At 49.7% G+C, this 12,309-nt stretch overlaps 1 protein-coding gene across 1 annotated transcript in view; it reads right to left on the minus strand.

The window, feature by feature from the left end:
* Positions 1-1,025: 1,025 nt before the first annotated feature.
* The window catches only part of LOC140389470 (extracellular calcium-sensing receptor-like), a 38,742-nt gene continuing 27,458 nt past the window's right edge, over positions 1,026-12,309 (minus strand). The window contains exons 4-5 of the mRNA XM_072473600.1: positions 10,662-10,785; positions 1,026-1,930 (exon numbers count right to left, since the gene is read on the minus strand). Coding sequence (XP_072329701.1) covers positions 1,026-1,930; positions 10,662-10,785 — 1,029 coding nt within the window. The remainder of the gene's footprint in view (positions 1,931-10,661; positions 10,786-12,309) is intronic.

Raw genomic sequence — 12,309 nt, forward strand, 5'->3', positions numbered from 1 at the left:
TCCTAAAGTGTGGCGCTCAGAACTGTTTACAGTCACTCCAAATGGGGTCTAACCAGGGTTTTGTATAGCTGCAGCATAACCCCTGTGTCTTTATACTCCAATCCACTAGATATAAAGGCTAGCATTCCATTAGCCTTTTTGATTAGATCCAACCAGGGATCAGGCTACTTTTGCATTAGCCTTTTTGATTATTTTCTGAACTTGTTCCTGGCATTTTAAGGATCTATGCACCTGAACCCCCAAGTCTCTTTGTACATCCACTGTACCTAACCTCTTTCTATTTAGAAAGTACTCTGCTCTATCAGAGCAGCACGGTAGCCATGTAGGGGCAGCATGGTAGCCATGTGGATAGCACAATTGCTTCACAGCTCCAGGGACCCAGGTTCGATACCCAGTTTGGGTCGCTGTCTGTGCGGAGTCTGCACATCCTCCCCGTGTGTGCGTGGGTTTCCTCTGGGTGCTCCGGTTTCCTCCCACAGTCCAAAGATGTGCAGGTTAGGTGGATTGGCCATGATAAATTGTCCTTAGTGTCCAAAATTGCCCTTAGTGTTGGGTGGGGTTACTGGGTTATGGTGATAGGGCGGAGGTGTTGACCTTGGGTAGGGTGCTCTTTCCAAGAGCCGGTGCAGACTCGATGGGCCGAATGGCCTCCTTCTGCACTGTAAATTCTATGATAATCCTTTTTTGGTCCAAAATGGATCACCTCACACTTGCTCACATTGAATTCCGTCTGCCACAATTTTGCCCATTCTCCTCGTCTGTCACTATCTCCTTGCAATCTTATGCAATCGCCAGGGTTGTCTACAGTGCCACTCAACTTTGTCTGATCAGCAAATTTGGATATGTGACTTTCTATTCCATCATTGAAGCTGTTAATGAGTAATGTGAACATGCTTAAAGAGGAACTGTTTCCAGGGTTAAAGTGGCCTCTTCAGTGCTGGATGAGCCTACAAAACTACTTAAATTCTGGAAAGTTTATGGAGCCTACATTTTATTGTGCCTGTAACACAAAAGGAAATGTCAATTTATTTTGATGAGAATCTCATGAGATTCTTCCGTGTGTTAGTTTCTGGTTTCAGCAGGATGATGTAACACTTGGGGGCAAAAATACACAGCAGGAAACCAAAGCTGGACGCCAAAATGGCGAAAGCGTGCACAGTGGCAGTGTATTTCTCTGGGGCGCTCATGTAAACGGGGAAAAAGGTAATCCAGACAACAAGGAAGACCAGCAGGCTAAAGGTCATGTGCGTCGCTTCGTTGAAGCTGTCTGGGAGCTTCCGAGCAAAATACGCAGCAGTCAGCGTCACGCCAGTCAAAAGGAAAATGTACACAAAAATGGCGCAAAAATAAACGACTGACCCAATCTGACATTCCAAGCTGATGACATGCGGGTAATACTCCAAACTCTTGAAGGGGAAAGGGGGAGAGTGCGTGATCCACAAAATGCAAATTATACATTGGATGGAGGTCAGGATTAAAACACCCATCCGCTGGCGTCTGGGATTAAACCACCTCAGCAACTTGGTGCTCTGAGATACAGTCTTGAAAGCCAACAGTACAACGACCGTCTTGCCCAGGACGGCCGAGAGGCACAGAGCGACGGTCACGCTGAACATCGTGAAACGCAATGTGCAAGACCACTGCGTCGGGTAGGCGCTGAACAGGAGGGCGCTCAGGAAACATAGCAACAAAGCCAGCAGCATTAAGAAGCTCAGCTCGGAGTTGTTGGCCCGAACCAGAGGCGTGTGTCTGTGCTTGAAGAAAACCACGGCCGTTGTGATTGTTAAGCAGGCTCCGCCCACCGAGAAGGAAGTCAAAGTGACGCCAATCCGGTCCTGAAAAGATAGAAATTCAATCTCCTTCAGCAGACACTCGTTTCGGTATTGGTTCGGCCAGTATTCCAAGGGACACTTTGTACAGAATCGCGCGTCTATCAAATAAAAAAACACACGTTAATATTCTAGAGGACATTGCACATTGGAAAACAGAGAGATTTAGTTCGAGTACAGAATTGATTAAATGTTGGTGCATGGGTGCAAACAATAATTACAAAAGGTTAATAGAAGCAAAATACCGCGGATGTTGGAAATCTGAAATAAATACAGACAATGGTATCAGACAGGAACTTTCAGAGGTAGATTGGGGGAGACTAGGTTGTTGCAGAAGGTTAAAGCTCACGGGATCCAGGGTGAGGTTGCCAATTGGATTCAAAATTGGCTGGACGACAGAAGACAGAGGGTGGTTGTAGAGGGTTGTTTTTCAAACTGGAGGCCTGTGACCAGTGGTGTGCCTCAGGGATCGGTGCTGGGTCCACTGTTATTTGTGATTTATATTAATGATTTGGATGAGAATTTAGGAGGCATGGTTAGTAAGTTTGCAGATGACACCAAGATTGGTGGCACAGTGGATAGTGAAGAAGGTTATCTAGGATTGCAACGGGATCTTGATCAATTAGGCCAGTGGGCCGACGAATGGCAGATGGAGTTTAATTTAGATAAATGTGAGGTGATGCATTTTGGCAGATCGAACCAGGCCAGGACCTACTCAGTTAATGGTATGGCGTTGGGGAGAGTTATAGAACAAAGAGATCTAGGAGTACAGGTTCATAGCTCCTTGAAGGTGGAGTCGCAGGTGGACAGGGTGGTGAAGAAAGCATTCGGCATGCTTGGTTTCATTGGTCAGAACATTGAATACAGGAGTTGGGACGTCTTGTTGAAGTTGTACAAGACATTGGTACGGCCACACTTGGAATACTGTGTGCAGTTCTGGTCACCCTATTATAGAAAGGATATTATTAAACTAGAAAGAGTGCAGAAAATATTTACTAGGATGTTACCGGGACATGATGGTTTGAGTTATAAGGAGAGGCTGGATAGACTGGGACTTTTTTTCCCTGGAGCGTAGGAGGCTTAGGGGTGATCTTATAGAGGTCTATAAAATAATGAGGGGCATAGATACGGTAGATAGTCAACATCTTTTCCCAAAGGTAGGGGAGTCTAAAACTAGTGGGCATAGGTTTAAGGTGAGAGGGGAGAGATTCAAAAGGGCCCAGAGGGGCAATTTCTTCACTCAGAGGGTAGTGAGTGTCTGGAATGTGCTGCCAGAGGTAGTAGTAGAGGTGGGTACAATTGTGTCTTTTAAAAAGCATTTAGATAGTTACATGGGTAGGATGGGTATAGAGGGTTATGGGCCAAGTGCGGGCAACTGGGACTAGCTTAATGGTAAAAACTGGGCGGCATGGACTGGTTGGGCCGAAGGGCCTGTTTCCATGCTGTAAACTTCTAAACTTCTAATGCTGGAAGAGCTCAGCAGGTCTGGCAGCATCTGCGGGGGGGAGAACCAAAATTACCATCTCGTTCCTTTGTCTGAGTGAAAAAGAGGGAGAAATTTGATGGATTTTATCCCATTTAAGAAGTGGGGGGAGCAGAGTTGGAGGCCATGGATAGATGGCTGGTCAGGAGAGGTTTGACAAAGGTGACACGATATTTAGCGCTCCCGGTGGCTGCCAAGGTGACGGTCACCCTGAACCTTTACGTCTCTGGCTCATTCGAGGGCTGGAGCGGGGACCTGTGTTGGATTTCGCAGTCGTCCGCAGACAGATGTATCCACGGTGTGACAGATTTCCTGAGACTCAGTCATTGGCCTACATCACCTTCAACCTGGACCAGGCCCAACAAGATGACCAGGCAGCAGGATTTGACAAATGAAAATCACTTATTGTCACAAGTAGGCTTCAAATGAAGTTATCGTGAAAAGCCCCTAGTTGCCACATTCCGGCGTCTGTTCGGGGAGGCTGGTACGGGAATCTAACCGTGCTGCTAGCCTGCATTGGTCTGCTTTAAAGGCCAGCGATTTAGCCCAGTGTGCTATCCGCCATTGCTGGCATGCCCCAAGTCCAGGGGGGTCATCAATTGCACACATGACGCCCTCCAAGCACCGATTCAACAGGGGGTGCCCTTTATCAATAGGAAGGGGTTCCATTCCATGGATGTGCAGTTGGTGTGCAGATGCACATCTTGCACGTCTGTGCCCAATACCCAGGCAGCATGCATGATGTTTACATCCTCGCACGCTTATCGGTTCCCAGCATAATCGAGGTGCTCCCTCAGGTGAGGGGTTGGCTAGTGGATGACAAGGCCGACCCACAGAGGAAGGCTAATGACACCTGTGCATAGGCGCCGGATAACTGTTATAACGTCACTAACTCAGCAACCAGGTGCCTCAGCGTCCTCAGGTTGCGTTTCTGATCCCTAACCACTCTGGTGGGGCTCAAGAGGGCCTCGAGCATCATGGTGGTCTGCTGCATCCTTCATAACCGTGCAGCAGAGGGGCGACATGCTGGAGGAGGAGGCAGGCCTCACCTGACGAGGGTGGTGTCCAGGAGAACCAGGGTGTGGAGCCGGAGCCGGAGCTGGCAGGGCAGGCCGCTCAACATGTGACCCGCACACGGGACAATCCCATAAACCTCCGAGGCCAGGCCACCGACAGCTCCGCCGCCCTATCCCACCTCTTTTCCTATCCTTCTTCAAACCTCCCTCCCATTCCATCCCACACAGATTCCACTTTCTCCTGAGCCTCTCACCCCTTTCCCTCAATCCTTCCACCCCTTCCATCTCCCTCAGTCCTTCACTCCACCTTTCCCCTTGCCTTTCACCCCTTCCCACTCCCGTCGTTCCCCTCTTCGCTCCGAGGGTCCTACCAGCATCACTACAGGGTGTTGGCAGTTTTACCGGGTATCCACGGGACGGGGAGGATGATGACGACTCAATGTGAGATGATCTCTGCTGCTCCTCATTGTTGGACAAAGTCTGACTCCTGTCCTTAAGAGAACATTCCACCGTCTGGTTAGGGCTCACTCACTGGGGATGCTGTCATACAAGGCGGGCTCAGACAGCTGCCCACAATGCACTGGCACTTCCCCGCTGAGGGTGTAACTGTGTGGGACGTTCCTGTGTCATAGCCACCCTCCCCAGCAGCACCCCCCTCTTCTATCTTTCACACCCCTGCCACCTTAAGTGTCATCTATCTTCCTAATCTTTCGTACTCTACTGCTCCTTCTAGCCAACATACCAGAAGTGGAGACAGAAAGGACGGCATGGTGGGTTAACACTGCTGCTTCACTGCGCCGAGGACCCGGGTTCGATCCCGGCTCTGGGTCACTGTCCGTGTGGAGTTTGCACATTCTCCCCGTGTCTGCGTGGGTCTCACCCCCACAACCCAAATATGGGCAGGGCAGGTGGTTTGGCCTCGCTAAATTGCCCCTTAATTGGGAAAAAAAAAGAAGTGGAGACGGAATGCTGCTTGTCTCGCCCTCTGCCCTGTGGGGTACCCTTGCCGGTCGTCCTTGGAGGACCTGAGCCTGGATAGGTCCAGCCGAATTTCGGGTGTCACAGGTGATAGCCTGTTCCGTCCATTGCCAGTGTCAATGGGGGCATTTGGAGCGCCGAGGCGTTCCAGCATCTCCCCTGCAGGAATTGCCGGGATGGTCCCCATCACTTTGACCTCCCTCGGGGTGTTCGCTGGCCCTCGGGCTACTCCACGGGACGGAGCTGAGGCTGGAGTGAGCTTCAGGGGTGCCTTCATCACCTGGCCCTGAAGGCCTGCCTCGTCTGAACCATGGTGTTGATGCCCTCAGCCATAGCGCACTGTGACTGAGACATGTCCCTCAGCAAGTGAGCCAAGTCCCTCGTAGCCTCGGTCATGTCCCTTTGGGACTGTAACGCTGTGACTGGCCAGGATCTGTCAGCTCCCAGTCAATGCCCTCAGTCATGACCCTTTGTGAATGGGCCAAGCTCTGGAGCACTGCAGCATTGACCATCTGTGCCTGGGATATGGCCGCCTGTGACTCCGGTTCTCTGGCCTACGCCTCTGCCATGGACAGCACAGTGTGCCCCAAGCCTCTGACTCATGGCTCTGACGTCTTGCCACAGGCCTTCCACGATGGAGGCCACTATTTCAGTGTTGGCCTGGGCACCACTGGGCAGCATCCCCTGCGTTTGAAGGCGGCTGGGCTCCTCCAGGTGGACCTGAGGTGCTAGAAAGTTATTGACACCCCCTCCTGTACATTCTGCCTCTGCTTCTGCATCTGCACCAGTGGTGGAGTCATTTCTTCCAGAGGCACATCTGTCTGGGAGACAGCTGTTCCCTGGGATTGGGCAGCCCTCCGATTGTCCGCTCTCAGGGGAGTCTGTGCCAGCTCCCGAGGTGCTGTAGCAGATGTGTGGTGCGCACCAGGGGGTGACCCAGGAACCTGATCACTAACATTGCCCACCGAGGTGATGGTCTCTGCGCTGGTGGATGGTGCTGGCGAAAGCAGTGGCGAGACGGTGGTGCCTTCCCCGGAGTGGTGCTCCGAGGGTGTGCTGGGAATGTGGCTGGGAGGCAGTGACCCCGGACGGCCCAGCCTCGTCAGCTGGTGATCCTGCAAGATAAAAGACATGGGGCTGGATTCTCCATCATTGGGACTATGGCCCCACGCTGGCATCAAAACGGTGGAGTTTTACTCCTGAAATCCTGGATCAAAAGGACACGAATTCCCAGCTGTGCAGGCGGCTATCAGGGACCCGGATTAGATCTCGCAGCTTTTGCTGCGGACACGGACTCCCGCACTTCCGGATCTGAGGCCGCGCATGCGCATGGCGGCGGCCTCAAGCTGTGCTCCATGGCGGAATCAGGCCGCGGAGGAGAGCCCCCGATCGGCCGCGCGCCCGACCCTCAAACCCCGCATAATCATTCCTCGGCCGCCTATCATAGAATTTACGGTGCAGGAGGAGGCCATTCGGCCCATCGAGTCTGCACTGGCCCCTGGAAAGAGCACCCCACTCAAGCCCATGCCTCCACCCTAGCCCCATAACCCTGTACCTCAGTAACCCCACCTAACGTTTTTGGACACGAAGGACAATTTAGAATGGCCAATCCACCTAACCACTCGGGGATTGGGGGCTGATGTGAGGAGTGAGGGGAGGGAGTGATGCCAGGGGGCACAGAGCTGGTGACTGACCCGAGCTGCTGTAAGGAGGTCGTTTATTTTCTTCCTGCATTTCGTGTTCTGCCACCTCATCCCAGGTGCTTTGGGAATGGAAGGCCTGAGATTCCGCCGCACCCTGGGAAGAGGGTGTCCCTCCTCTCCTCAGTGGCGTTCAGCACTCCCCCGATCTCTGATTCCCGGAACCGTGGAGGAGATCTTCACGCAGCCACCTTCTTGGCTGGAGTCTGTGGTCAGTGGAGTGTTTAAAAGCTGCTCCACCTCGTCAGACTCTGAACATGAATCCCAAACCCAGTGAATCCCAGGGGCAGCACGGTGGCGCAGTGGGTTAGCACTGCGACCTCATGGCGCCAAGGTCCTCGGTTCGATCCCTGCTCTGGGTCACTGTCCGTGTGGAGTTTGCACATTCTCTCTGCCTTTGCATGGGTTTAGGGGCTGTTTAGAACAGGGCTAAATCGCTGGCTTTGAAAGCAGACCAAGGCAGGCCAGCAGCACGGTTCAATTCCCGTAACAGCATCCCCGAACAGGCGCCGGAATGTGGCGACTAGGGGCTTTTCACAGTAACTTCATTGAAGCATACTTGTGACAATAAGCGATTTTCATTTAATTTCCTTTCATTTTCAGGATGCTAGTGTGAATCGCTCGGGCTGTACGTGGGCAGAGTGCTGGCTAATTTGCATCACCTGAAATTCACCAGTCTGGTGGCTCTTAGCGGGAGTGTGAATTTCCCACGAATCAAATCCAGCGGGAGAACATAGGGCTGGATTCTCCGTTTCAGCATGTAATTGAAAATATGGAAAGATGTGTCATTTGAAACATGGAAGCCTGGCAATACCTGATTTAAGAAACATGAGAGAATGTAGGGAAAAATCCCATGAAGGGTTAACAGCAGCTGCCAGGAGAGGATTGTAAAATGCAGATAGCCTTAGTCAAGCAGGATTAGCAAACAAAACAAAACAGGATTTTAGTATACAGCTAAAATTAATGTTTCACAACTTAATTGAAGTTAATTATTTTTAAGCAGCCGGAAAAGAATGGATAAAGTTTTCAGTTCAATTAGGTGACAAGTGTTTCAAACAGGCAGGTCTTTCAAATCATAACCAAGTGGATTTTAGCTTACAGCTAAAAGCAATGTTTCACACCTTCATTGAAATTAACTATCTTAGTAAGCAGATGGAAAAGAATGGATGAGGTTTTCGGTTGAATTAGGTGACAATGTATAGGTGTGAAGCTCTGCTGACATCAGGTTAATTAAAGAAAATTGGAGACAACCTGTCTACAAGAACACAAATTAGACTCAAATCAAAGTCAAAATTATGAGCTGGGGACACAATTCGATAATAAAACTATAGAAATGACAGGAACCAAAATTCACACCACCTTTGAAATCAAAGCATTTTGAACATCACAAAGGAAGAATGTAATCAAATCTATGAGATGAGGTCATGTCAAAATGAATACTTAGTCGTGTTAGAAAAATTTAGATTAAAGGTACCTTTTACAATCCAAGTGAAATAAAAGTTACTTTACAATAAAGTCATAAAAACGTAATAACTGTTAGAAAAATATATAAACCCTGAGAAAGGGGCAGAGAAGCAGAGAAGGAACAAGAGAAGCAAGCAGAGTCAGCTTACAGTCAGCTCAGTCATGGGAAAGGGACAGAGAAGAGCAGCCAAACTAAAACAGCTAATACATCTAAGGAAGACCAGAATTTAAAGAGGAGGTAGAGTCAGCTCAGAGTCAGCTCAGAGACAGCCAGCAGAGCCAGCTCTCACAGCTCGGTACATGGGATCGACAAGACAACAACCAAGCTAACCAGCGAATACATCTAAAGAAGACCAGACTTTAAAGAAGATTGATTGTCAAGGTGGGCCTGAAGGTTCCTTTAACCAACCAGGAGGGTCCAGAAGCAAGATCTTTTTACCTTTCTGCAAAGACAGTGATTGCAGCTTTTAAAAGAAAAAATATAATAATAAAATAACTTAAAAGTTTTAACCTGAAACAGTGGTTATTCCTAAGCCTACTTTACTTACTTAGCAACGCAGGACCCAGGACATTGATGCTACTAAGTGGTAAGTAGGTAAAATTCTTCTATGAGGATATGGGTTATACCGGGGGATAACTTGAAAATATAGTTTGACCTGAATAGCACCCAGCTAAGTCTGCATAGGAGTCAGGGAGTGAGAATCCCTGGTCACCATTTAGAATGTCGGCCCTTTTTGGCATAGGGGGACTTCTAAGAATAGTGGTGAGTTTTCAACAACAAGTGTAATCGGCGATCGGGCGGAGAATTCCTTTTTACGACCGAATCGGGGACGATTTCGGATGCTCCGCACCCCCCAAAACAGCATCATTGAGGAGTATGCCGTTGGGGCGGCCTCAGGACATCACCTGAAGGCGCTCCCCCGATGCCCCGCCCCCGATGGGCCGACTTCCCGACGGCGTGGATCGTTTGTGCTTTCGGTTTTCGTCCAGCGCCGCCATAGGTGGGGGGGAGCCACTGGACAACCCCCACTACGTCGCCCCCCCCCCCCGGCCCTCAACAAACTGTGGCGATGCTGGACACTTTGCGTGACCCCTTCCTCTCCCTCAGTAGCCACCACGCCTGTTTCACAATTTTTAAAAGCGTAAGTGAACTTACGCTGTTGGGAACTTGGCCCATTGGAGGTGGAGCTTTGCGGAGGCCCTGGAGAATACAGGGTCGTAACGCTAATGATATGCAAAGGGAATTACTGTACGTGCGTTCCGGACAGCATTGACGCCGCTGTCGAGGTGACGAGGCATTCAAATCGGCGCTCGCCACGATTTTAGCGTCGGAACCTATTCTCCGCCCAATCGCGTTTCGTGATTTTGGTGGAAGCTAATGGAGAATCCTATGTTTCTCTGCGCAAAGGAGCGAGAAACAAGAACCCAAAGAATTAAAGTAATTGTTGAATGATTAGAGGGAGATGTGTTTAGGCAGAGGGTGGAACAGACCTGGAACTCATTGCCTGAAAGGGAAGCAGAAAATCTCCTTCTATTTTTAAAACAATCAAGGTCAATTCGGGGCAGGTAGTCGATGCTGGTCCAGCAAGGAACGACTACATCACATGCAAGAATTAAAAACAAACAAACATGGTGAATCTAATGGCCTCCTGTTCATAAAATGTACAGTGCAGAAGGAGGCCATTTGGCCCATCACGTCTGCACTGGCCCTTGGAAAGAGCCCCCTACTTCAGCCCACCCTATCCCCGTAAACCAGAAACTAAGAGCAATTTAATATGGCCCAGCTACCTAACCTGCACATCTTTGGACTGTGGGAGGAAACCGGAGCACCCGGAGGAAACCCACGCAGGCACTGTGTTGTACATTGTCTCGGATTCTATGATTTTATGGTCTAATTCGAGTGTTTAAGATGATTAAAGGTGTTAATAGGGTAGATGGAGAGAAATAATGCTCCTCTGCCGGGGGACAGAAGCTTAAGTGCCGAGCTAGGCTGTTGATGGGAAACGTCAGGAAGCACGTTTTCACAAAGGTTAGCCGGAACCTTACGGGATCGATGTGAGTAAATGGAGTTAAGATACAGATTCCCAGTGACTTAACATAATAATGGGACAGAGTTGAGGGGCTGAATGGCCGACTCTTGCCCCTTTGTTGCTGTGATCAGTGAAAGGTTCATGTAATGATGGATACAAACCTGTCATGTTACTAATGTGAGCAGCTAAGCACTGTACACAGTCAAAACAGCAAACTGGCTCCCCTGGTCTCATCGCTTTCCTTGTACCAGGCGGGCAGCTTTCAGAACATATTGCTCGTGGAGCCTTAATTTAAAAAAAACATGCCGTTACCGTGCGTTTGGCTGAGTTACTTCAAATGTCATCAATACAGAAATGACAACTTGTGGGCAACATGAAATGTTCGCAGTGTGAATCTTCTGCAATTGTGAACCCATTCACACCTCCGCTTGACCCAGAGTTTGCCCCATAATTGTTCCACTCTTTGTCTTTAGTCATTTGCAGACCGCTGACCTCTCCCCTCCCCTTATCACAATTCTTTCCTCTTTGTTATCCTCCCCTCACCTTCCCTTTGCTCGTTTTTGTGAAAAATGGATTCATCCCAAACATCTTCCAGTTGGGATGAAAGCTGGCGGGAGAATCATACAATCCCTACAGTGCAGAAGGAGGCCATTCGGCCCATCGAGTCTGCACCCACCCTCTGAAAGGCCCACTTCCCTGTCCTATCCCCTGTAACCCCCATCGCTGAACACTAAGGGGTAATTTAGCATGGCCAATCCACCTGGCCTGCACATATTTGGACGGTGGGAGGAAGCCTCCGCAGACACGGGGAGAACGAGCAAACTCCACACAGACAGTCACCCAAACCGGGAATTGAACCCGGGTCTCTGGCGCTGTGAGGCAGCGGTGCCAGCCACTGTGCCACCATGCGGCCCAAGAAGAGAAGAGTCATGTTGGAGTCGAAACATTGGGCCCGATCTAACTTAAAAGAAAATAGAGCCCGTTCTGGGCAGGATTAGCGGGGTCATTCCCGGAGATTTCCCAGTAAAAAAGGGGTTCATTAACAAAAGAGAAAGGCTGGTATATATACAGGCACAGAGCACAATAGGGTGGATCTTGTCTCTTCGGCTCCAGGGTCCACACTGCCCAGTCCCCTGCTCCCATGGCCCCCTGCAAACTCGCTACTGGCCGGGGTTCACGAGCTCCCGCACAATTGGCCCTGAGCAGGTCATGTGGTCCACTAGGCCCGCTCACCCTTAAAGGGGCAGTGCTACCACATATATCATACAAACATTACACATCACACTCTGTCACAAAAGAACTTACTGCAGTTAACATAACTAAAAACGGCAAGTTAAATTTACATCATTTTATTTAGTAAGCGTTTGGCACTGGGAACAAAAGATCTCTTGAACCGATTCTCCCCAACAATAGGCTTTCGGGCACCAGCCCGAATGGAGCCTTTCAAATTGATGGTGTAAAGAGTGAGAGGGATCACTGACGAAGGCCTAGGCATTACTCTTAACTGCATCGTGTCAATAAATGATCGATCTGTGTCTGCTGTCTGCCGATGATTTTATCTGCAGTGTTGATAATTTTAGTCAGCTTACATTTCACACTCAGGTTACATGACCAGACGATCATGTTGAATGTTAAAAAACTCTCTACCATCATTTATTGCCCATCCCTAATTGCCCTTGAGGGGCAAGTTAAGAGTCAACCACATTGCTGTGAGTCTGGAGTCACATGTAGGCCAGACCGGGTGAGGGTGGCAGATTTCCTTCCCTAAAGGACATAAGTGAACCAGATGTTTTCTTCTGACAATCGGCA

This window comes from Scyliorhinus torazame, chromosome 14, assembly GCF_047496885.1.
Source record: "Scyliorhinus torazame isolate Kashiwa2021f chromosome 14, sScyTor2.1, whole genome shotgun sequence".
Taxonomy (NCBI): Eukaryota; Metazoa; Chordata; class Chondrichthyes; order Carcharhiniformes; family Scyliorhinidae; genus Scyliorhinus; species Scyliorhinus torazame.